At 53.9% G+C, this 25,628-nt stretch overlaps 1 protein-coding gene and 1 long non-coding RNA gene across 2 annotated transcripts; one reads left to right on the forward strand and one right to left on the reverse strand.

Moving 5' to 3' along the window:
* Window positions 1-1,334: 1,334 nt before the first annotated feature.
* On the reverse strand, window positions 1,335-2,267 carry LOC135461103 (olfactory receptor 14J1-like). The gene has a single exon (XM_064738091.1). It carries the CDS (start codon window positions 2,265-2,267, stop codon window positions 1,335-1,337), a length of 933 nt encoding a protein of 310 aa, XP_064594161.1.
* A 2,311-nt stretch (window positions 2,268-4,578) lies between these two features.
* On the forward strand, window positions 4,579-6,370 carry LOC135461105 (uncharacterized). The gene is made up of 2 exons (XR_010443335.1): window positions 4,579-4,800; window positions 6,277-6,370. It is a non-coding gene; the product is annotated as an uncharacterized LOC135461105 (long non-coding RNA).
* The last annotated feature ends 19,258 nt before the right edge of the window (window positions 6,371-25,628 follow it).

Consider the following 25,628-nt stretch of genomic DNA (forward strand, 5'->3'; position numbering starts at 1 on the left):
TTCTGATGAAGGAGGGACAGTGACAGAGACACTTGGCTTTCACTTGATGGCCAGGGGCGTTTAACCACAGTCACCTTGACCAACTCTTCTCTTATGGGCATAGCCAGCAATGTCAGGGCTCTGTCAGGTGCCCACCCCTGAGCTGGGCTCATGCCCTGCTCACAGCCCCAGGTCTATCCAGGGACAAGAGTCCTTCCCTTGCACACACACACACACACAGAGTTCCTTGCAGCATGGGCAGGGGCTCCCTGGGCTCTGCTGCCACTGCCAGAGCCTGGCAGGCACCTCAGCCCTGTGGGTGTCACCCTGCCCTGCCCTGCCCTGCCCTGCCCTGCCATGCCTGAGGTGCCCCACGGCCAAAGGGATGAACACGGGGAGCTCTGTGCTCAGGAGCTCATCCCAGCCCTGCACTCAGGGGTTCCCAGGGGATGTTACTCTCTGGAAGCTCCATGAGCAGCTGAAGGTGTTTGTGCTCACTGGATTTATGTCCCCTCACACACACAGGAAGTTCAGGGCTGTGGAATGGCCATGCACTGCAAACACAGACTCCTGACCCTGTCACTTGATGTCCCTCCATGGAGGGAAGAACAACCTCTGTGACCTGGGGTGAGAGGCCACTGCTGCGGCAGTGCTGGCTTTGCAAGGGCACTGCTGGGACAGCCACACCCTGATCACTGCCACACTTCTGCTGGTCACGGCTGGTTTCCTCCCCATGATCCTGTGTTGGGCACATCCCTGAGAGCAAACAGGGAAGAGGATTGAAGCTTTCAGGCCCTGCACTGGGGAGATGTCCTTGCACGATGAAAATGCTGCTGCAGAGCCCAGCTCTGTCCCAGCAGTGCCCACGGCCTGTCCCTGCCTGCAGTCCCTGGACAGTCACACAGCAGGACCGAGACTGAGCTGACAGAGCCCTGAGGCCTTAAACCAGCACAGGGGCTCTGAAGGGGAGGGTGGGAGTGAAGGAAGGGGAGGTTATGGAGGAGAAGCCCCGGGGCTCCCTGGCAAAGAGGAGCACTGGGGTTCCCTTTTCTGCTCCAGCTCTGCCCAGAGGCAGCGACCCTGCCACTCCAGAGAAGCCAGGGAGGAAAGATGTCAGGCACAGAGGGCAATACAGAGTTCTTTATTTTGTGTAAGCACATAGGTAGTACAGCTCCTGGTTTATACAGTCACGAATTCACAATAGAAAGGCAAATATTTAATTAAAAATGGTACATACAAAGATCTTCTTGTGAACAAATCCTCCAAAATAAAATACCTGTGCCAGCAGCAAAAAACACAGGACACAGACTGAGCATTACTGAGTAACATTGCATGAGCTATGCAGGAGAATGCATTTATTGCTTCTGAAAAGCATTCATGATCATTTTCCTCAGGCCATCCTTGAACTCTTGGTTCCTCAGGCTGTAGATGAGGGGGTTCAGGGCTGGAGGCACCACCGAGTACAGAACTGACAGGGCCAGATCCAGGGATGAGGAGGACATGGAGAGGGGCTTCAGGTAGGCAAAAAAGCCAGTGCTGATAAACACAGAAACCACAGCCAGGTGAGGGAGGCAGGTGGAAAAGGCTTTGTGCCGTCCCTGCTCAGAGGGGATCCTTAGCACGGCCCTGAAGATCTGCACATAGGAGAAAACCATGAACACAAAACAACCAAATAACAGAAAATCACTAACCACAATAAGCCAAAGGCTCCTGAAGTAGGTGTGTGAGCAGGAGAGCTTGATGATCTGGGGGATTTCACAGAAGAACTGGCCTAGGGCATTGCCATGGCACAGGGGCAGGGAAAATGTATTGGCTGTGTGCAGCAGAGCATTGAGAAAGGCACTGGCCCAGGCAGCTGCTGCCATGTGGGCACAAGCTCTACTGCCCAGGAGGGTCCCATAGTGCAGGGGTTTGCAGATGGACACATAGCGGTCGTAGCACATGACGGTCAGGAGAGAAAACTCTGTTGAAATGAAAAACGCAAAGAAAAACACCTGAGCTGCACATCCTTTGTAGGAGATGGTCCTGGTGTCCCAGAGGGAATTATGCATGGCTTTGGGGACAGTGGTGCAGATGGAGCCCAGGTCGCTGAGGGCCAGGTTGAGCAGGAAGAAGAACATGGGCGTGTGCAGGTGGTGGCCGCAGGCTACAGCACTGATGATGAGGCCGTTGCCCAGGAGGGCAGCCAGGGAGATGCCCAGCAAGAGGCAGAAGTGCAGGAGCTGCAGCTGCCGCGTGTCTGCCAATGCCAGCAGGAGGAAGTGGCTGATGGAGCTGCTGTTGGACATTTGTTCACTCTGGCCATGGTGGACTGTCGAAAGAAGACATTGACAAGATGGGACATATTTCCTTGAGTCAATTTTACTGTATTTTGTTGCACATTCATTGAAAATTTCTTTTCTTTCTTTGGGGAAATTTCACTTAGTTTTAGGGTTTCTTTTCTAAGTTTGGCGTTGTGCTGGTGAGTTACTGCCTGATCTTTAGCACTGCTCTCAGGCTGAACACATTGGAGCCCAGAAGGAAAACAGGGCTCCCTGTGCCCCAGTGCAGTAAGACTGCTGGTGTCACACAGGTGCCCTTTGATCAGTATACCTCCTCTAGTTCAGCATGATTGCACTTCAAACATCCTTAAAAATAAAGTGGACTTTTTGGAGATTGTCAACATCTCTAAATTTTTTGCTTTCCATCTGCAGCTGGACAGGATGCGATACCAAGGGTTTGTCTGGCTCGCTGCTGCCTAGAGTACCTACTGGGAACTGTTGCTCCATATCCAAGCCTTGTCCCTACCAGTGCTGCCTGAGCCCAGCCCTGCCCTGGGGGCTCAGCTCTGCCCTGCAGACCCCTCCCAGAACAGGGCACTTCCCAGGGGCATCTCCCTGGCAGCAAGGCCTTAAGGGCAGGCCAGAAAAACAGAGATGCTGCAAGCCAAGGTGCTGGTGCTGCTGTCTGTAGGGAGAGGAGGCTGAGGAGGCATTTTCTGAGGGAGATCTGAGGCCCATCTGCTGATACCCAGGCTGACAGTGCAGGAGTCTCAGTGACACAGCCAAAGCTGACAGCCCCTTTTCCTTGCCTTTAGGAGAGAGCTGAGAGCAGCCCTGGCCATGCAACACCATCTCCAGAGCAGGAGGAATCTGCCCTGATGGGGGTGGCTCCTTCCACCTCCAACTTCTCCCCTGCAGCGTTCACGGGGAGCTGCCAGGCAGGCTGAGAGCTGCTCCTGGCAGGTGGCACATGCCCTGGGCTGGCCAAGAGCCCTGAGGGCTGCAGGAACTGCTCTGCAGGACAGCCCTGGGCAGCCCTGGCTGCAGCCCCAGCTTCAGCCCCTGCACCCATCCCTGGCAGCAGGAGCCGTCCTGCCCTGTCCCTCTGACGGTGCCCAGGGCAGCCCCGCTCTGCAGCACATCCTCCTCCTCCTCCTCCTCCTGTGCCACAGAGAAACTGGGAGAGTCCTCCTGACACATCCCCCAGGCTGTGGGGTGTGCTGGCTTCAGGAGATCCCTCCAGGAGCACAGGGGATGTTGCCCTGCACCCACACACTCACCATGCACAGGGCTGTGAAGATCTTTCCCCAAGTGAAGTCTCAGCTGAATGTTATCCCAATCCTGATTGCCTTCAGCCTGGCTCTGCCTGGCTCCTGTCCCCTCAGTGCCTGCAGGCAGAGCCCTCAGCCCTGCTGGGCTGGGAGAGGAGCTGGTCCTGGGAAGAGCTGTTCCTTTAAAGCTCAGCAGCACAGACACAGCACAAGGACTTTAATGAGCCTCTTGGGACTATAGTGTTGTTTACATCAGACTCAGTCCCTGAGAGAGTGTTCAGAAAACTTCTCAAGAACTCAAACTTTAAATTGAAACTCTAAAGTTTCTTGAAGTTTTAATGGGTCCCACTGAGAAAGTGTCCCTAGGTTCCAGTTAGAGCAGAACACTGGAGGCAGTGATGACAGCTGGGGACAAACAAGGCAAAGGTGTCTCTGGGGCTGAGCAAAGCTGGATGTGTTTGAGGAATGCAAAGGGCCAGGCCTGAGCCCCAGCCCCTGGCCAGGCAGATCCTGTCCCTCCCTCCTTGCTCAGGGCTCTTCCCGGGATGGGCACTGGCATGTGGGGATGGGCAATGGCAAGGGCAGGAGCATGGGGCGGCCCCTGCCAGGCTGCTGAGCAGGGACAAGGAGGCAATGAGGCCCCAGGCCTGCAAGGGTCACTTGTCCCCTTGTGGCCTCAGGCCCAGGGCCAGCAGCCATGGCCAAAGTGCTGCCCAAGTTGGCTCTGGCAGGGCTGTCTTGCAGCTGCTGCCCATCCCTGTGCCCTGTGCAGCCCAGGCTGTCCCACGGTGTCCCTGCCCTGTGCCTCTGTCCCTGCAGGCTGTCGGCATCCCCCGGCTGCCCCACCTGGCTGGGCCCTTCCTTTGCTGACAGCTCTGCCTCCTGCCTGCCTCTGCCTGCCCACACAGAGCCTTGGGCTGCTCAAGGCTCCTTCTGGGAGATGTGTTGCACCACAGCTCTGCCCTGGGAGAGAACGTCTGTTCTCTTTGTTCCTAAACTGAGCCTTCCCCATTTGCCTTTAGCTTTGATTTTTTTCTTTCTGTGGTTGTTCTCTATTATGTCAGAAGGATCCACTATCACTGAAACCACCCTTCAATCCCTCCCAGGGCTCTCCTCTGCTGTCCTCAGTCTCCACCCCACTGAGCACAGAGCTCCTCTGTCCCTGTACAGTGCTCATGTGCTTGAGGCCATGGGTGCCTGGACAGGAAGGATGGTTCTTTTCTTCAGGAAGGAAACCACAGAGCCCCAGGGTTTTGAAGGCAGATCAGAGGCAGTCACCAGAGGCCAAGGTAAGCCAGACCTGTCTGTCCTTGCAGCTTTTGTCTGAAAGCACCTGTGATATTTTGAGTTTTGGAGGTGAATCCCATTTTCAGAAATGGTCTAATCAGAATGACAGTTCTTCTCCACGGGAAAAGTAAAGGGCAGAGCCCCAGTGGTTTCTCAAAGGCTGATAGAGGCAGCCCCAAGAGGCCAGTCCAGCCAGACCTGTGTGTTTGGCAACTTTTTCAGGGAGCAGTGCTTGGTGATGGAGTTGGGAGGCCAAATCCCAGTTTGTCCATGGGCACCTGGATGAGAAGACTATGCTTTTCACTAGAAGAAAGTATCTAGAGCCCAGTGTTTCCACGCCTTCAGATGAGAGCTGGCCCTCAGGAAGCCAAGGGAACCTAGACAGTCCTGGCAGCTTTTGTCTGGAAGCTGTCCTTCAATATAAAGAATTTTGGAGGCGATTCCCAATTTTTGCTATGGACCCCTGCACTTGAAAGATGATTTTTCCATGGAACAAAAAGCTTGGCCCCCTAGTGTTTTGAAGGCAGATGAGAGGTGGCCCCCAAGATGCCAAAACCATCCAGAGCTGTCTGTTCTGGCAGGCTTCATACAGGAATCATCCTTCGATATAATTGAATTTGGACATAGAATCCCAATTTCAACCATGAACCCCTGGAGGAGTGGGAGAGTTCTTTCCCACAGGAAGGTAAGCACAGAAGTCCAGGGTTTTAGGGGCAGATGAGAAGCAACCCTCAACATGCCAAGGTCAATTGGACCAGTCAAGCCAAGCCAACCAGAACTTTCCCATGTTCTTGGATCCTTGGGGCCCTGCAGCATCACAATTGCCCCTTGGTTCCATGAGGCCCAATAGTATCACAACAAATCTTTGTTTCTGAAAGTCCAGTGATATCACAGTGGTCTCTCTGGGTCCCCTTTGGCACAACGGCCCCTTGCTTCCATGAGGCCTTGCAGTGTCAAAATGGTTTTCTTGATTCCATGGTGTTGGGGAAGATGAAACAGGAATGACTTATAAATATGATTGTCTGGCAAAAGAGTTTGCGAATATAGAAACAATAAGAGAGATCGACATGAAAGCCGGCTTTGAGATACCTTAGTTACTAAAAACATGGAAGCAATAGTGTGGCCAGACGGAAGGTAATCCCCTTTTGATGAAACAATACCCTCTGCTTGCAGTCAGGTCCAAGGGTCAGAGGACACCCTACTAGCTTGGCAGAAGGGGCCCAAAGAGGAGATTTTAAGGTTTAAAATGTAACACAGTATGGTAATGTAATGATTCTTATAGGCTGTATGTAAGTGGTATAGGATTTGCATATTGTACTAGATTGGTTAAGTGAGAAATAGAATATTCAACACAGAAGAAGATTTATTGTATTGTAATGGGAACCTCACTCTCTTATGCTTTTGCTTTCTCACCCTTTTACTCTCTTACCCTTTTACTCTCTTACCCTGTCATTCTCTCTACCCCTCTCTTCTCTCAGGCCTGCTCTGAGCTGTGGCTGGCAGCTGCAAGTGTGGCCCCGGCACCCAGACCCTCTGCAATAAACCGCAAGTTCCACGACCTGGCTCCAGAAATCTTTCGTCTCCATCTGTCCCGACTGTCCTATTCCCCAATGCTCTGAGACCATGGGACTGTGCAGAGTACCACAATGGCCCCATGGTGGGGCTGAGTCCTCTGGGAGCTGCAGCTGAGCTGCTGCTGTGCCCTTGCCAGGGGCTGAGGCCGTGGGGCAGTGCCCAGAGCAGCCTGGCCTGAGCAGGGCTTGGGGGAACGTGGGGCTGCCCCCCGGCCCGCCTCAGGAGGGGGAGTTCCCCGGCTGCGGGAGGCTCGTTCCTCCGTGGCTCTCCTCCATGACCACCGCCAGCTGAGGGCGGATGCTCAGTACTCCTTCCGCAGGGAGGTGGCCCCTGCCCGACTCCCGGAGCCAGAGCCGGGACCCCCTGAGCAGCCCTGACCGGAGGTGACAGGGGAAGGGAGGGGACAGAATCCCCCCAGGAGGGGCAGGTCCCCATCCCGCCCCCTGGGCACCACGGGACCTGCGGGGCTTGGGGACACCGTGGTGAGGGATGGGCACAGGGGTGGGCGCAGAGGGGCCCTGCTGAGTGTCTGCGTCCAGGTGAGACTCCCACAGCAGCCCTGAAGGTCTGGGGGCCAAGGACGGCGCAGAGCTCCATCCCCAGGAGGGAAGTGCAGCCCCGGCACCGGGGGACGGTGACAGGGACACCGGCACAGCCCTTGGGGGTGCTGCTGGCATCCAGGGGACAGTGACACGGGCACGGGCACAGGCATAGCCCTGGGGCTGCCGCGGGTACACAGGGGATGGTGACACAGACACGGGCACGGGCATGGGCACAGCCCTGGGGCTGCTGCGGGCACCCGCGGGCCAGGTGGTTCTGGGGGTGTTGGGAATTTAGCTGCTAGAAAATGGAAAAGTACAAAACCGTGGCTAATACCAAGTCCGGCACCTGCAAGATAACAGTGTCCTTGGGCCTAGCTGTGGTAGGATAACAAACAGTGAAAGAGGCATGAGAAAAGAGACATGTAACCTCTAAGGAATGAGGAAGAGTTGATAGTATAGTTTAACCAATAGATTGCTTAGTTTACAGAATATTCATAAGCTTATTACTCGCTGTATAAGTGTCTGATGCTCTCTTCAATAAAGGGAATTTGCTTATCACTCATATTGAGTGCCTAAGTCTCCCCTCACCGACAAATGGCTCGACCCCCTGACAAAGGCCTCATTTTTTTTCTGTGACATGGGGGCTCCCAGGGGTCTCCACCCCGCTGAGCCTGGTGGACACTCCACAGCTGCGCTCTGGCCGGGATTCCAAGCGACGCCAGCTCCGCCGGGACCAGGATGGACACTTGTGGCTGTCGGGGGTGGCGCGGAGGTTCTGCAGTCTGTTGGAGATGCTGGGCACCTCCAGCCCTGGGGGCTGCCGGCACCAGGGCCCAAATGTGCCTGGAGGCCACCTGTCCCCCTGCAACAAAGGTGACACCAGGGCATGTCCCAGAGAGGGGACGGAGACCTCAGGGAACGGCTGTGGTGTCGCAGAGGGGCTGTGTCATCGAGGCACTACTGTGGCTGTGATGAGAGAGGCACAGAGCAGCTGTGATGCCAGCAAGGGGCTGTGTGACATCACAGAATGGGTTGAGTGAGGTCACAGAGTGGGTTTTGACATCACAGAGTAGGTTCTGTGGGGTCATTGATCAGGTAAGATAATAGATGGGACTGTGTGACATCACAGAGCCAGCTGTGACATCGGAGCTCAGACTTTGACACCACAGGAGAGCTGTGTGACATCACAGGGTGGGCTGTGACATCACAGGGTAAGTTGTGACATTACAGAGCAGGCTGTGACATCACAGGGGAGATTCTGACATCATAGAGGGTGGCAGAGTGACATCACAGAGTCGGCCATGACATCGGGGAGTGGGATGTGACATCACAGTGCAGCTGTGTGACATCACAAAGCAGGCTGACATCAGCTGTGACTCCCAGAACAGGCTGTGACATTCCTGAGCAGGGTGTGACATCAGAGGAGGGCTGTGTGAGATCACTGGGTTGGTCACTCTTCCCCAGCCCCCCCCTCATAGTTTCCCCCCAGAAGTCCAATGCTGTTCATGCCCAGCAGGGTCCCTGTCCCCCGGGATCCCCCCGGCCCACCTGGAGCTGCAGTTCCCCCCAAGGATGTTCCACAAGATCAACTCCAAAACCTGACAGGGGACAAAGGGCCAGGGTTGTGTGACCAGGACATCAAGGACGTGGATTATCCAGGTCACTGTGGCCTGGGTTGGGTTGCCCAGGGCAGGAAAGATGTCTGGCAGCTGGAGCAGGGTCTGGGAAGGGCCTCCAAGGTGGGGCTGGAGCCCTTGGGCTGTGAGCAGAGGCTGAGGGAGCTGGGCTGGTCCAGCCTGAAGCAGGGAAGGCTGAGGGGCTCCTCATCCCAGCCTGGCAGTGCCAGCGAGGAGGGGATGGAGAACACAGAGCCAGGCTCTTCACAGGGGGCTGGTGGGAGACAAAAGCCAGTGGGAGGAAGGGGAAGAGGGGAGATCAGCGAGGACAGATGAAATTTCAGGAGATGAAATAAGTCAGGCTGGTTTCAGCATTTCCTCAACACCAAAAGCAGCCTGACCCCATTGGGGTGCAAGGAGAAGTCAAAAGAGCAGTCATTTAGATGTGTAACAACCATCTGCCAAACTCAAGGTAGCATGGACGCTGAGGGCAGGCTGGACTGGAGGGGACCCACATCATCAATGACCTCGTTGATTTTCCTGAGGTCCTGCCGGAGCTGCCTCTTGTCTTTGCCAGGCTTTCATATGATAATGACAGGTGCATTGCAGGGGCTAGTAGATGGTACAATGTGGCCCACAGACAGCTGCTCCTGCACGATGGATTTCAGGCCTTTAACTTTCTGCCTGGGAGGGGCCACTGATCCACCCATATGGGGTCGTTGGTCTTCCAGGTTAACTGAAAGGTGGTGCACTGCTCTGTGGCCCCGTCTAGAAATCCTGAGGTGTTGATAGGATCTCTAGCCCTGTCCCCCTTTGGGACAAGAGGTCTCTTCCCCAAATTGTTATTGGTGCCCAGGCGATGAATGATCTTACCGTACCACTGTGCCCTCAGGACCTTCCATGCACATGGTACCTTAACTCCAGAAGCTGGTAGTGGCTCCCCTGCTAGCTAATTTTACCCCAGCAGCTGGGACCAGGGGCCATTCTTTTAACCAGTCAGAGAGGGAAATTATGGTGATGTCATCTCCTGTATCTAATTCTCCAAAGAGACATGTCTTTCTCCCTTTACATGACCAAGCACACTTTCGAACGGGTCTGTTTCAACCCGTAATCTGTGCCTTCAACAGCATTGGATCAGCTGGTGTGGTGATCATGTGCAGTAGGAGGTAGACTCTGGCTATAACTGTTCCTTTTCCAATGAAAAGGGACTAAGCATAGAGCCTGGACACTTATCTCCTGCTAAAACGTCAAGGCTAGTACCTCAGGTAGTAGAGTGAGTGTCTCTGTCCCTTTCCTGGTGTTGGTTAAAATCAAAATGTCTCTGGGCCGTTCTTCAGGCCCGTATTTGCCTGTGGGAATATGGTGAACATAAATATCATGGATTGGAATTGAAAAGGTGCTTACTAGCTGCCTTTAGGTTCCAGGGCAGAGCTGTCTTCTCTCGAGTTTTCCGCAGCTATTGAGCTGTCCTGATGCCTCTGAGAAGGTCGCTGTGCTGGTTCTCCACAATGTTGGGGAGAGTAGGGTGGAAAGGCCTCCCATTTGGTGTCATCGTGCGGGGCCTTTCTGTGTCTGTGTGGGGTTTCCTGCAGGCCACCGGTTTTGGTGATGTTGGAAAGCATGTGGATGAGGGGGCAGTGAGGAAAGTGGCTGTGACAGCTAGAAGGTCCCTGGTAATAGGCTTTATTTTTACAATTCTATTGAGAATGCCTCATCTCCCCACATTTAATGCAAGGTCCTTATTCATGTGTGTGTCAGGGAATAACCTGGGAGGCTACTAGCACCTCTACTACACCGTGACAGGAAGCATTGTCTAGGCTGGCATCACAGTATAAGGATGCCCTAATGGTGCATGCCATGACCATTTGTGCAATGGTAGGCTTTCTGTTGAGGGGTAGAGAAGGTAAAATGTCTTTACAGGTGTTGTTAGCATTTGTTTCAGCAAGTTTAGTAAGCAGTACCTTCCTGGCTTTTGGATGTTCAACTTTCTTCTCTATTGCTTGTGTAAGGTGGTCAATAAATTTTAGAAGGGATTTCCCAGGTCCCTGCAGGTCTCTTCTAACAGAGCTCAGGGAAGGCCTATTGAAGGAGGTTTAGTGAAATCTTCCTCCCTGGCTAGATGGACTAGTGTTAGGTGGGCCCGCCTGTCTTCTCTAGCGTAGTCTTTTAAAAGTTGTTGTAGTAGTTTTTTCCCCATTCCTTCCCACAGAATAATTTCAGTGGGAGAATGTAGGATGCACATAAAAGGGCGTAAATTGTGGGGCACCAACACATGTATTGGATAGATGGTATTTAACAAATGATTAATATACAGCAAGCCGCTCCCATGGTCTTTCACTACTTTATAAAGGTCTTTCATCTTCCATGTATGAGAGCTTCCAATTAGGGCTTAGCCCCCCTCTGGTACTGCACCGGTCCGGCTTGCATTTTAGCTACCAATTCCCAGTCCCCCTCTTCTGCCACCAGCTTCCACATACTCATCCAAGAATCCTCAGGCTCATGCTGAAGGTCAGATGAACCTTCCCTCTCCTCTCCAGAAGAGGGAACTTGATCTTTGGCAGAGGAGCGGGGCCTTGGGTGACTGGCCAGGCCCGGTGTTGTGGGCCTTTGGTAACCAAGATGGCGGCCTTCCAGTTACCGCCCCTCACACTTCCAGCTCTGAGAGTGTGGGATCCGCAAGGGGCTGAGTTGGAGGGGGTAGGGCAGCGGGAGTAGGCAAGGAAGCGCTGGATCCCAATGCAGGGGTGGTACCTGACGCAGGGGTGGGATCCAACACAGGGGCAGGACCCGATGAGAGAGCTGAGGGTGGGAGGGAGTTTGACATTGACGACCCCCTCCAGAGGAAGGACTCCATTTTGTGAGCTATCTGAGGGGGATCCAGTGAGGAGAGGTACTGGAGAATGGGTTAGGGTAGAATCCAAGCCTGTGTGATCAGTACAGACCTGGGCAGGGGGTAGAGAAGGAGGGGAGATGTCAGCAGGTGGCTTGTCTGTGCTTTACAGCAGTTTTTGTCTCTCATCCTAATGGTGTCAGTGGGTTCTGGAATGCCGGGGGCAGAACAGAAAGTCTGGGTTGAATATTAGAACTTTGAATCCTTGAGAAAACTCCATAAAACATGTGAAAAATTGGGTAAAATGTTGAAACTCTTTTCACTCCCTGAGTTTGCAAAAGATAGAGTCTTTCTCTAACTCAGTCCCAAAATGCTACATGACAAACTGAATCAACAGAAATATCTGGGAGCTCCGTAAACAGCCAATGAACAAACAACTTCCAACTTCCCTTAGTAAAAGTCTTGCACTCTGAAAGGAGAACCTCCCTAACTCAAAGATATATGTCCCTCTCATCTTTGGATCATTTGTTACCCAGAGCTGCCCCTGATGTAAGATGTGGCCCACCCACAGGACTAAAATATCACCCAAAGATCCTGCACTGCTGGTGGCTGTCCCCCAGCTCCCTGCTCTGATGGCTCTGTATGCAGGTGTTTCAAAATATCCCATGGGCTTTGTCTATTGAGTCGGCCCTCTTGCTGCTGGAGGGTGCCAACGCTGCCTTCAGCAAGCCCTGATAAAACTCAGGTCTCACTCCAGGGCAGAGGCTGACCCAAGGCGTCTTCCGTCCGGTGACGGTGGAACAGTCGAATCGTCACTGTAATCGCTCTCAGGAATTCTCAAAGAAGGTCCCTGTTTGGGCACGCCTTGTTGTGGCATGTCCACAGCCAGCCTCTGTGAGAGACGTGCACTCCCAGAGCTGGGAGCAGGCTTGCTTGAATGGATGATGGATGAGGCAAGAGAGGAGCGTTTGTGTGGAACTCCAAACAGTGTGGTTTGTGCTGGAGAGGGTCCAGGGAGGGAGACAAAAGGAGGCTGGGCACACAAGGTTTTATATGCGGGAAAAAAGGACCAATAGAGGATAAGAAAGGGGAGAACACCTACGGGAGTACATATAAGGAAAGAAAAAACTTCATGATATCATGAAAATTACCTGAATCACCATGACCCCACAAAAGCCAATGGACAAGATCATTGCTTTGGAGGTGTGCCGCAACTTACTTGAGATTGTCAAAGTACTAATGGGGTATTAGAGTTCCAGTGGTCGGGCCCTGGACCTCCAAAAATAGACTACTTCCTGAGACTTCCTTGCTGACTTCATTGAGGAGCTCAGCAGTGCTGAAGGCTGAGGCCTGTCATTTGTGATCCCTTTGAGATGGCAGTGGAGGTGCCCTGAGTGCACATTCAGAGGCACATTCATGGCTTCTAATGCCACAACACCAAAATTAAATGTGCACGGTGCCTTCCTTGAATGACATGTAGTCCTCTGAAATATCTACAGGAAGTGGTCTGAAACTGCTTTGTGAGCCTGCTCCTTGGGATCAGCTGTGAGGGGCTGAGGGCTGGCCTGAGCATGGTGCTGTGTCCCACTGGGAGCAGCCCCACAGGCTCACGTGCAGAGCAGGCACTGCCAGAGGCCCTGGAGATCTCACCTGCCCTGCAGCCACCTTTGCAAAGGCGCTGTAAACTACAGCTGACTTTCCCCATGGAGAATTTCTTCGTTTAGTTCCTATGGAGAATACCATGGGATTTCCCCCTGGCAGCTGTGATGGGGATGCTTGGGGGCAGCAGCGCAGGCGGGGGCTGAGCTCGGGGCCCTGTTGGGCCCATGGCCCCCAGCTGCAGCAGCAGCAGCAGCCCCAGGGCCCAAAGCCCCATGCCCCCTGCCCAGCACAGGCTGCCGTGCCCCTGCAGCTGTCACCCGAGTGGGGCCCAGGGGCCAGTGGCCGCTGGCAGCAGCAGGAATGCGGGCAGGGTGAGGATGCCCTGGCTTGGCTTTTGTCTCTGGAACAATGCGGGCTCAGGGCAGTGCAGAGCAGGCTGGGAAGCAGAGCCCAGGGCCTTTGTAGCTCCAAGGCTTAAAGATCAGCCCCTGCTGTAGCCCAGATGTTAGCTGGCCCAGTTGCCAAGGCTGTGGTGGCCTTGAGAGTGTGCAGGTGGATTTTGCATGGCTGTGGCCTGCTGGCAGCTGTGGGCCCAGGAGTCCCTGTGGCTGCAGCAGGAAGGGTGGCTGAAGGTTTGCTGCCTGCTTTGGTGGCATGGCTGCAGGGGCCAGTGCTGTGAGAGCCCCCTGGGTGAGAGCTGGTGAGAGCTGAGCTCTTGGGGACAGTGCTGTGCCCCAGGGCAGGAAGAGCAGCAGTGCCCAGTGCCAGGAGTGGTGTCAGTGGGAGCCCCTGTACACAGGGACCCCCAGCCCCGGGGTGGCCGTGCCAGCACCCCCAGGGACCTCCAGCCCTGGGAACGCGGAACAAGTGGAACCCACAAGTGTGCAAAGGCTGCCTGTGCCCAAAGGAATGGCCAAGAGAAGTCAGGTTTTAAAAAGTTACAGTATTTATTTGCCGAAGATCGGCAAATCTAGGATTTACAGAATATGTGTCATTATAACAATTGTTATAGCAACAACAACAACAATGTACAGAACATATTTACATGGGATTCGATGGACTAACAATCTTCAAAACATATTTACAGAAAACTTTGAACGAAGGGAACGTATTGACATGAAACTTCTAAACTTTCAAAAGTATTTACAAAGGCATGTCATCCGTGCCATGATGTGCATGAGTCCTGGAAGAAAGGAAGCAGCAGAGCTGGACTCAGCTGGCAGCACTGGGCCCAGCAGGGCTGGGAGCTGGGCCCCAGGGGCTGGGCCGGGGCTGGCAGGGCTGGCGTGGCCCCAGGCAAGCGCAGGGCAGGCCGGGGCTGGTGCTTGTGGCAGCACAATCCAGGCCCCCTGCGGGCACCGTGTCCCTGAGCGGGGCCATCCAGCCCAGCCCCAGCCTGGCGTCAGGGGACCCAGTGTGTGTGTGGGCAGGGCGTGGGAAGCATCTGCCTGTCTGACCTGTGGGGCTCCATCTTCATCCAAGGACCATGGGCTCCTCCTCATCGTTCCTGTCAACTTCCATCTCCTCGATGTCATCCTCCTCATCCACCTCCATCTCTTCGATGGTCTCCTCATCCTCTACATCCATGTCCTCAACAGGGGAGGACATGGAAGTAGAGGAGGGATCCACCTCCATCATTCCATCCTCATCCAGCCCCTGGTCCACTTCCATCGCCTCCTCGTGTCTCTGTCAGTCTGCAAGTGGCAGCACCATCTCCCAGTCCTGTCCCACACCATCCATTCCCACATGGCTGCAGCCTGCCCAAGCCAGGTGCCCCCTGCCTGGCATGGCACTGTACCTCCATGGGCACAGCAGTGCACATCCTGCTGGCATTTGAGCTCCAGAGACGGCAGCAGAAAAAGCTCAGTCAGCAGTAGCAGCTCAGCGCTGAGGGTCAGAGCGCAGAGCAAGCGGCAACTGACCCTTGGCAGCCAGTGAAGTGTCTGCTGTCCTCGTTTCCAGGTCCTGGATGTTCTACCTGGAATCCTCTGGGAGCTGTGATGTCACTGAAGTATCAGGGCCGCTTCGCAGTGGGAGATGGGGAGGGCAGAATGATCAAATCCTTGAATGGTTTGGCTTGGAAGGGACCCTAAAGATGATCTGGTTCCAAGCTGAGCAACCTCCCAGCACAGCAGGTTGCTGTGGCCCCTGTCCCACCTGGCCTTGGATGTTGCTGGGGATGGGGCATCCACAGCCTCTCTGCACTGGTCCCTGTGTCAGGGACAAGCACCCTGAGAGTAAAGGATTTCTTCCTGTGATAAATAGGTATGATTCGTGCTGATAAATACTCAAACATTAATCAATATTTATACAGTAATTAACATTTGAGAATAATAAAACAGTTAATAGTTAAACGTTGTAATGCCAAAGAAGAGAGGGAAAGGAGGGGCTCCACCCACCCCCCCCTCTCAGCAGATGTTCTCAAGGACCACAGGAAAGAAGCTGAAGATACAGTTGCTATACATGACCAAGAACCCGGTTGGGTCCGAGAAAATGCTAATTATAAGGGACTTATTGCTTTGATATGTAGATGCAGTGACAAGTTAGTCTTGGCTTACATTGTACTGGTTTGGTGCACGTGTAACCCAAAGGTGAATTAAAGGACAGCGAAGAAGACTACAGGGCCTTCATCAGTGACGACCCCCAAAGATTTGTGCGACCACACAACCGAGTGGTGGCGCACGCATGGTAAAGGTGGTAATGGAGGCAGAGACAGAAAACTGAAACGAACCGAAAATGGGAGGAGATGGTATTTACACATGGCATATAAGGGGTGACTTTCACTTGGCAAGCTTGTACATGAAGTGGCAAGGGTCATTGAACCCTGCACTCTGTCCCCCGCAGTTGTTTTTGCTTATGCGCTATTATTTGAACAAAATTATCCCTTATTTATATATTTTTTAAACTATTCAAGCAAAAATTATTGCTACCTTAAATATTGTTTGGGTTGTTTTTTTTTTTTTTTTTGATGGGATAATTGGGCAAACATAACAGAGTGCACTCCAAAGTACAGCCTTAGGGATACCATTTTCCAAAAGAAACACATTCCCAGTGCCTCTGTGAGAGTTGATAGTGACCAGAATTATTACAATCCCAGGGAGGTTTTGTGAGAGGGCATGTTTCTTCTGTATTTTCTCCTGGCCATCGCCTGGCTCTTCCATCATTCCGTGCAGTTTTTAGTACCAGCTCTTTCCTTGAGTCAGTTAAAACATCTAGCACAGGATCTATATCCTCCCCATCTGGGTCCAGGGCTTTAACAAATGTCCTGTATCTTTTGGCCATTCCTGATGGATCATCCCAGTATTGTCTAGGCAGAAATTTCCAGGTTTCTAAATCAGCTCATGAGAGACATACCTTGATTTTCATGAGACTTAAAAGTCCTGTTGCCTCCCATAATAGTGACTGAATGACCATCCCCCAAAAAGATGGTGATCTTCCTCCCAGCTCCTGCAAACGAGTCCAAGGGCAGCTTTTGTGGTGGGTTTTCTCTTTAATGGTTTGTTCTGTTATCCCCTATGTAATGGCTCAGCCTAAGTTGTACCCTCTTATCTTAGCTGTCTGTCTTATCTTAAGTCTGTTCCTTAATCTGGGAGGTTCCCTGATCCTCCTCCCATTCAGCTGTCAATCCCACTTTGTACCAACCCTTTAGCCTAGAAACTTCCCTGTCAATCCCCTGTTCCTCAAAGCTCTATTGGTCTATGCAAACCCTCCCCCTGTTCCTCCTCATTGGTTCAAACATTGTAAGACCTGCCTTGTGCTCCTCCCCAGCCCTTCCTCTATTGGTTGAAAATTTTTACCCTCCCCTGAGCCCTCCCCATATAAAAGTCCCTGTGCTCCTGTTTTCTGTGTCTTTTGTCCCTGCACGCTCCACAGAATAAGGCTTTCTTTGGAACCCATACAGAAGAGGTCCTTCTTGTCCTTATCTGCACTGGCGGAATTCCAGCACCGTGTCACAGGGGACTGCTGAATGGTGACAATACCACGACTTCCTTTCTGCCTTTGGTTCTGTACTGGGAGTTCTTCCTCTTTCAAGTTCTAGAGAGGAAGGGGGCTCAAGGGCACAGTTTTCTCAGCAGTATTTACCAAGGAGTTTGACTGCATTCCCTGTCCTCCCTCTTCCCATGACTCAAAATGAGCAACCAAATCCTCCATCGTTTCGTCATTCTCTTTATATTTTAAACACCTTTGTCCTATGGAACATGGAGAAAAACACCTTCTTAGTCCTCCCTTTCCTTTTGTTTAGCACTCTTTCCAGAGCCAACACAGAAGGATCCCTTGGGGCCAAATTAAAGCCACATTCCTGCTGCAATTCAGGGTGATCCTTCAGATAAACAAAACATATTTATGTACACAGCCTCATCTTCTTTTCATTCTTTTCACAAAAATAATAGTAACCACAAAATGGTACAATAGCTCAGGGTTTCGTTTATTGGCTTCTTCTCCCTTTCTTCAAATATATAAAGGGGCCACTATTGATCACAGTATTTACTGAGGGTTTTCTTAGTCTCTGTGCCCCCAGGGCCTCTCTTACCTTCTTCCATTGTTTCAATAGGCATCCCAGGGGGTTTGGATTTATTGGCTCGCTAGCTGACACCCTCTCTTGGACACCCACCCTGGTCCTCTCTTTATCTCCTCTTACGGTCTGTTGATTTTTAATGATATTTGAATTCCCAAACTGAAATGTTATTTTTTTCTCTCCTCTCCTTGCTCTTATTACTTTTACACCACAATTGGTACACACAGGGCATCTTGGGGCTCCCCTTCACCAATATTCTCTCCTGCAGCTGTGGCAATGTATATAAACAAAAGGACTACACCCCTACAGCAGAAACAAGGGATCAGAGTCCTTGCAGTCCTGCAGCCTTCCTGAGGCTTCTGCGTCACAGGTGCCTTCAAGGCACAATTGCAGGACTTGTTAACTTGGAGTTCTCCTGAGGCATCTCTCTTTAAGGTGCCCTCGAGGCCAGACTCTGGCATTGTTGTGGTGTGCTTTGTGTCTTTACTTGTTGAGTTTGTTGCTGTACTGGATTTTCTATGTTTGAAATGGTTCATTCTTTGTGGCCCCATATTACTTCCCAAATGGTTTCCCCCTAAGTTGTATCCTCCCCCTTTCCCTATCAATCACCCTTGTGCCTACCCCTATTTCCAGACCCTTCTCTGTCACTCCTCTAAACCCTGGTCCTGCAGCTTGTCTGTCATTGTTTGCCAAGCCCCTTCATCTAGAAGCTTCGATGTCAATTATGTTAAACTACTAATCCCATGGGTAGATTTTGTATGCTCTCCTCCACTATCCTATTCCATTGGTTGGATGATAATTTAGTCCCTCCTCATGCTCCTCCTCAGTTGCTGGCCTTTAGTTGTTAGGCTGACTCCTCCCCAGAGTCAGCCTCCCTTCATAATTTTGTGTATCCCTTTACTCTGTGCTCTTTTGATTCTGCTCCCTCCCAGCTTGCTACAGGTTGTAGCACCTGTTCACTCCCTTTGGGGAAGGAATAAACAGCTGATGGAAAATTACAGACAGAAAGCCACTCTCTTTTTTATTTACCGGTCTAAATCCACGAGGACCTCTCTGGGTGCCTGCTCGGCCAGGCCCAGCGGAAGGAGAAATTCCTGCCAGTGGCTGATCCGCTACCCTCAGCCAAGCCAAGGGAGGCAGGGAGCAGCCATTTAGTGGCGTGCACCGAGGTGAGGGGTCAGGGCTGGCCGGCACCACCAGCACCACCCCTCCACCTGAGATCGGGGGTGCAGCACCATGGCATGGCAGGCAGATTCCTCAGTTTGTTCAAAGTGTTCAGGGGGATAAAAAAGAAAGGCCCTGGAGCTGCCCCAGCATAACAGCCTGAAGAATCGGAACAGTTCCAGCCACTGCAGGATGCTGAGTGGCAGAGCAGGGCCACAGGGCTGATGGCTGAATCCATTAATTCTTAAGTTCTTGGACTTCACTGAATTTGGTGACAGCATCCTGACGGTCCTGTCAAGCTGCCTGCACAGCAAGTGCAGGGAGTGGCATTTCCTGGCGCTCAGAGGCCTCGTGGTGGTCAGCAAGGATCCCTTACTGGTGAGAAGGGGGCAGCGGCTGAAGCTGCGCTATTAAATCAGCCCCATGGGCGTGCAGGGCTTCAGGAGCTGAGGCAGCTGCTCCCAGCTCTCCTGCCTCACCTGCCCCAGTGCTTTGGGGCAGGCCTTTGGCCTGTGGGCCCTGCAGCAGCAGGGTGGCCTTGCAGTGCCAGGGCGGTGGTGGTGGTGCAGCCGTCCATGGCTTCCCAGCACAGCCTTGTGTTCCACACAGGCCAGGAGAATGTGCATCCTGTCTCCAAGCCTTCTGGAGCTGCTGGGTGATGCAGAAGGAGAGGTGGTCAGCATGTCCTTCTGTGTGCTCACGAATGTGCTCCAGCACAAAGACATCCTTGTATCCAGCACCACTGCCGCAAAGCTGGCTGAGGCACTGCTGCTGCTCTTTGACCACGAAAGGCTCTGTGTCCCCAGCTGCAGGCACTGGCTGCTGCCCAGAAACTTTGCTCAGGTGAGCTTGAAAAAATTGGTCTCAAGGCCTGCTTCCCTTCCCTTCCTCCAGGAGAACAGCAATGTGCAAGTCTTCTCGCTTGAGCTCTTCTTCAGGGTGATGGACTTGGTAGTGGATGAGGGAAAAAAGCCCCTTGAGAAGATTTTGAACCAAAACCTGCTCCTTCTTTTACTGCCATAATGAGGACTGGCGCGTGATGTAGGTGAGGTTTTGGATGAGGCTGGTGTATCGCTGGGAAGGGCTCAGCTGCCTCCTGTCCAGCCACCGCATGGACTGCTGCCTTCTCGAGACTTTGGCACAGAGATTTGAGTCTGGTGCCCTGGGCTGTGGGGCCATCTCTGGGTCTCTGCTGCTCTCCAGGCCTCTCAGGAAACACTGCTTCTTATGGCTGAGCTCCTGAAGATGAGGAAGCTCAAGCAGCTGCTGAAGAAGGGGCAGCTTTCAAAGTTCACCGAGGTCCTGGTAAGGAGGGCCTGAAGCCCTAGGCTCAGCCCAGAGAAGGCCCCTGAGGGGGGTGCTCAGTGTGCGGGCCGGGCAGCTCTGCCCCTGCCCACTGCTGCAGCCAGAGGCCACGCGGGCTCGTCTCCAGGCTCCCGTGGGCCCGAGCCGGGTGCCCATGGAGCCCCGGCCAGGCGGGGCTGCGGGCCGGCACCGCGGCTCCCCGGGCAGCAGCCGGCCCTCTGCCCCCTGCCCTCGGGAGCCCTTGGCCAGCGGCTGCTGGCCGCGCCTCAGGGCTGTGCGGGCAGGGGAGGCCGGGGCTGGGCGCAGGCAGCGCCCGGCCCAGGGGCTGAGCCCGCGCCAACCCTTCCCTCCTGCCGCTCTCTGCAGCTGGCAGAGGACAGGAGCCGAGCGGCCGAGCACCTGCGCCAGGCCCTGCCATACCTTCAGAGCCCACAGGAGCCCCTGCGAGAGGCGGCTGTCACGTTCATGGGTGAGCTATGAGCCTGTGCTCCCCTGCCCAATCCCACCTGCCCTGCGCAGCCTCACGAGGCCCCATCCATCATTCCCCTGCCCTGCCCAGCCCTTTTATGCTCTGCCCTGTCCTTCTTTGCCCCACCTGGCCCCGCCCCAACCCACCCTGCCCCACCCTTCCCAACCTGTCTCTGCCCGACCCTGGCCAGCCCAAAACAGTCATCCTCTGCCCTGTCCAGTTTCATTTAACCTGGCCACATTCTACCCCACCCTGCCCAACCTCGCTGCACCCAACTTTGCCCCGCCCTGTCCAACCCCATCATGCTGCACCCTCTCCTGCTTCACCCAACTAAGCCCTGCCTCGCTGCACCCTTCCCCACTCTGCCCCGCCCCGTTTGTCCTGCCCCTCCCCAACCTGCCCCACCCTGTCCACCTTACCCTGCTCCGCCCTGCCCAACCATTTCATGCTCCGCCCTCTCCTGTTCTGCTCAACCTATCACCACCCTGCCCCACCCTGCCCCTCCCAGCCCTGCCACACCCAACCTCCCCCTGCCCTGCCCAATCATTTTGTGCTTCGCGCTGTCATGCTCCACTGAACTTTGCCACACCCTGCCTCGCCCTGCCCCGCCCTACCCCACTCCACCCCGCCCTACCCCATCCACCTCAGCTTCACCCTGCTCTGCCCAACCCATCATGCTGCGCTGTCTCCTGCTTTGCCCAACCCAGCCCCGCTTAACCGCACCCTTCCCCACTATGCCCCACCCCTTTTGCACTGCCCCGCCCCACCACACCCAACCTGTCCTCCCCCTGCCCCACCCAGCTCCACAACACTCAACCTCATCTCGCCCTGCCCTGTCCAACCCTTTTTTGCTCCAGCCTCTCCTGCTCCACCCAACTCTGCCCTACACCATCCTGCTCCGCCCCAGCCCACCCTGCCCCACCTCTCTCTGCCCCGCCCTGCCCTGCCCAACCCTGTCATGATTTCCGCCCTCTCCTGCTCCACCCAACCTGGCTCCACTGTGTCCCACCCATCCCCGGCCCGCCACAGCTCAGCCCCAGCCCCGCCTGCTGCCCCGGCAGCGCCAGCCGCGCCCGGCGCCGTGGAGCCCCGCCTGGCCTGGGCATTGCTGCTGCCGCCCTCTGGCAGCCGTGCCCTGGGGCGGCAGCGGGCGGCAAGGGCCGGGCTGAGCCCCTGTGGCCGCTGGCAGGGAGCTGTGCCGCGGGGGCCGTGACAGGCTCTGTGCTCACAGGCATGGCCGGGCGGTGCCTCAGGAGGCAGCAGCAAGAGCTCCGGCTGATCTGGACAGGTGAGTGAGGGCAGCGGGCTGACAGCCCCAGCTGCTTGGGGAGCTGCAAGCCCTGCCCCAGTGCCGAGGGCTGTGCTTGCTCTGTGGACCAGGGTTGGCGTGGCCAGTGCGCACACAGGGATTTTTGGGGCATATGGGGCAATAGTGTGCATTAGCTTCGCGCTGATCCCCTTGGTCCCTGCTGCCTTCTGCCCATGGCCAGAGCCGCCTGCAGTGGCCCTGGCACGGGGGGCTCCTCGGAGCCCTGCCATCCCTGGATCTGACAGTGGCTCTGTTTGTCTTTCTTGCAGCTCTTGAAGACAAGGCAGAGGATGTCAGCCGTGCCACCAGAAGCCTGGCTCGTGCTCTACTGCCTCACAGGCTGCAGCCTCCTCCTGGCCTCGATACAGAGACGTGGGTTCTTGTCCTCAGCTTTGGGGCCATCTGTGGGTCTCTGCTGCTCTCCAGGCCTCCCAGGAAACTTTGAACTGCATTGTTCAGCCAGGTTCCTGAAATGCAAGGACCTCCAACAGATCCTGAAGTTGGATCACATCTGGAGGTTTGGTATGGGTCGGGTACGGATGGCCTGGAAGCTCCAGCCTCAGCCTGGAGAAGCCCCCTGTCGAGGTCCACCCGAGTGAACGGGTGACGGATAATTTTTTGGTGCAAAAATAAGCAACAAGGCACAGGGGGTGTGCAGTAACAAATCAACAAAATGCAATTTTATTGAAATAACCACAGCTGATATGCGTTGGTGAGGGAATCTGGGGAAGAAAAGGGTAAGACAAGGGAAGAGGGAGGAAAGAAGGTCAGGTAGGGTGTAGCTACCGAAACGTGTCGTTGTCCTTCGGGGGTCCAGCCGTTGAAGCTTACTGGTGCACGTCCTGGGGAGATCTCCAAGCACGGTCGGCTTGCACCCCAAAAATATACCGTTTTTCATTGGGGGAAGGGTGGCCAAAATAAGGTTTCCAAGGAAGGAAAAGAATAGGAACAGAAGGAGGGGTGTTTATTCCATTCTTTTCATGGCCGAATGCTCGCAGGTGCGTTTATTCTGGGCAGTTTCCCCCCGCCTTGTATCCCAGTCTCTGGAAGGGAGTGCCAAGAGGGTGGCAAGAGGGTTCCAGGGGGGGTTCCTTGTACAGGGATTTCTTTCTTGGTTCCTTGATGAGGGGATTCGCATCTCTGTTTCTCTGTCACGGTGGTTGAAGGCAGGCAAGAGGGGTCTTCTCTTTGAGGGGGAAATCACCCTAGAGCTCAGACCAGCCAGGTCAGGAGGTAGTGAGAAAGTCCAGATCCATTGTTCAGAAAGGGCAGCATGCCCCTTTTGAGTTCAGCATGGCATGTTCTGCAAACAACACCTGTGAACACACTGAGTAAGCATAAGACTTTCTTTCCCAACTGGCTCAACAGTTTTTAACCTTTCGGTGGTCTTTTCTCTTCATGACAACTGTGAGGCAAATAAAAAGATTTTCGGATAGACTCTCACACCCCCTGACTGCACTGCTCAGTGTGTGGGGCTGGCAGCTGCGCCCCTGCCCAGTGCTGCAGCCATGGGCACCAGTGTGGAATCCTCTGATTCATCCCCCTCAGGGAAATCCCCAGAGCCCTGCCTTGGAGAGAATTGCCTTAGAGTTCCCCCCACTCTGGTGGACAGAAAGATCTTCCTGATAGACTTTTACTGAACAGTGATATATCCCAGTTCCTTTCCCCATATGTGCCAGCATCCCCTGGTTTCTCTTTTCCCTGTTTCCTCACTGATTGGCCGGCCCTGTCTTCCCTGAAATCCAATCCCTCTTGTCCTGCCCTTTGTAACACCCCCTACTCTCCCGTACTTAAACCTTGTGCAGAGCACATGGTCTGTCTTTTGCCTCTGGTTCCCCTTTGGTGTGTTGAAATAAACCTCGCTGGAACTGACCATGTAAAAGGCCCTGGTGCCTCTCTTGGCTGAGCTAGCTGCGGTGAGTGTGGGGTGTGTGGACTTGACTGCCTTGCCTGAATGCTCACACAAGCAGCCTTTCCACAGGAACTGCTTCCTGGGAAATAGGTAGCAGCAACCACCATCTAAACCCCACGCTGCTACAGGCATTCCGCCCCCTGTGCTCCTTTACTCTCATCCCCTCGGGACAGGTCTAGAGGTAGAAACTGCCTAAAAAAGGCACAGGAGTGCTAACTGCCTCATGCCATTTCCAGTTCTTAGCTGTCCCTTTCTCAAGCTGGTACTGGCCATGTGTGGGAGACAGCCATAGAGAAGATGAACTTGGAATGCCATGGGAGGATACCACTGTTTAAGTTAGGCTGAGAGACTGGCCCAATTCCCCATGGTTCTTTGCTTGGTAATGTTAATGTTAATGTGCTGTTGTCAATCGACTGCTGTTCATCCCCCAGTTACAGAAAGTTCTGTACTCCCCCCTTCCTCCATTGGCTTTCTCTGAGAGACGCCTGCCACTCCACTCCCCCATTGGTGTATCCTGTGTCACCTCACCTCAACTCCAACCCTGATTCCCTTCCCCATTGGATAATTTGTACCCTGACCTCTCCTACCTTCCCCCAGTTATATACCCGGGGCCCCCTGCTCCTGGCTCTTCTCCCCTGGTTCCCTTCAGCGGAGGTTGTGTTCCTGCTTGTTCCTGTTTCTCTCCTCACCTTTGCCCCACCCGGACCTCTGAATCTTCCCCCAATAAACCCTGCTGGATCTGCCATGCAAAGAGTCCTCTCATTTTCTCTGGTGAGGCTTTGATTACACCATCTGGGCCCAGGCATCTGGCGGGCTGGGGGAATTCCTGAGGCAGCCCGAAATGGAGACGCTTTTGGTACTGCAGGCACCCCGACAGCACCTGCCTGGGGAAGCTACTCTGGCCACCCACAGCCATGCCAGGCTGGGCTCTAACCGAACCCCCTTTTTCACACTGCTTTATCCTGAACTACCATTAACTTCTATTGGACAAGATGGCACTGGCCACATGGCCGGATCTCCCTTTTTGAATGCTGCGGTGCGAGATTCTCCTGCCTTGGCCACTCAAAAAGGCATCTGGGATGGTCCTCCTCCATTCCTTTCCTCACCCCAACCTCCAAGCCCTACCCCTGCAGCGGGTGCTGCCTCCGCGTGTCACAGACATCTTTTCATGAAAATCCTTTCCTTAGGATTTTTTCCTCCTGAGAAGCTGTGAGGCCTCAGGAACAAAATGTAAATAGTGGTTATCTGCTGCTGTGGAATGCAACAGGCGGGTCTGTGATTGGTCTCATTTGGATGTTTGGAATTAATGGCCAATCACAGCCCAGCTGGTTCAGACTCTCTGTCCGAGCCACAAACCTTTGTTATTCATTCCATTCTATTCTTAGCTTAGCTGGCTTTCTGAGATGAAACCTTTTCTTCTATTCTTTTAGCATAGTTTTAATGTAATATATATAATAAAATAATAAATCAAGCCTTCTGAAATATGGAGTCAAATCCTCGTCTCTTCCTTCAGCACAAGACCCCTGTGACCCCCGTCACATCCGCGCTCTCCAGGCCTTCCGGGAAATGTTGCATTGTTCAGCCAGATTCCGGCACAGAAGGGATCTCCAAAAGAAGCTGCGGGTGGATCAGACCTGGAGGTTCCGTGTTGTAAGGAGGGCCTGCAAGCCCCAGCCTCAGGCGGGAGCAGCCCCCTGAACGCGCTGCTCATTGTGTGTGGCCGGCAGCTGCAGCCCTACCCAAGCCGTTCTCTTCCCTGGGCCACGCGGGCTCTGCTCCAGGCTCCTGTGGGCCCCAGCTGCATGCCCATGGAGCCCTGGCCAGCAGGTGCCACACGGTGATTTTGTCAGTGAAAATATTCATTGGCAAGTGAATGGAAAAGAGGTTTGGCAAAGGGAGGATTTGAATGGTTGTTTTTACAAACTCAGTCCTAACAAATCCATATAGGATGGGTTAAAACCCATGCGTACTATCAGATTTTACAAATATT

The sequence above is a fragment of the Zonotrichia leucophrys genome, unplaced genomic scaffold, assembly GCF_028769735.1.
Source record: "Zonotrichia leucophrys gambelii isolate GWCS_2022_RI unplaced genomic scaffold, RI_Zleu_2.0 Scaffold_171_100846, whole genome shotgun sequence".
Lineage (NCBI taxonomy): Eukaryota > Metazoa > Chordata > Aves > Passeriformes > Passerellidae > Zonotrichia > Zonotrichia leucophrys.

Bases quoted from the DNA above. Each gene is read 5' to 3' on its own strand.
- LOC135461103 (XM_064738091.1), bottom strand. From the start codon at position 2,267: ATGTCCAACAGCAGCTCCATCAGCCACTTCCTCCTGCTGGCATTGGCA.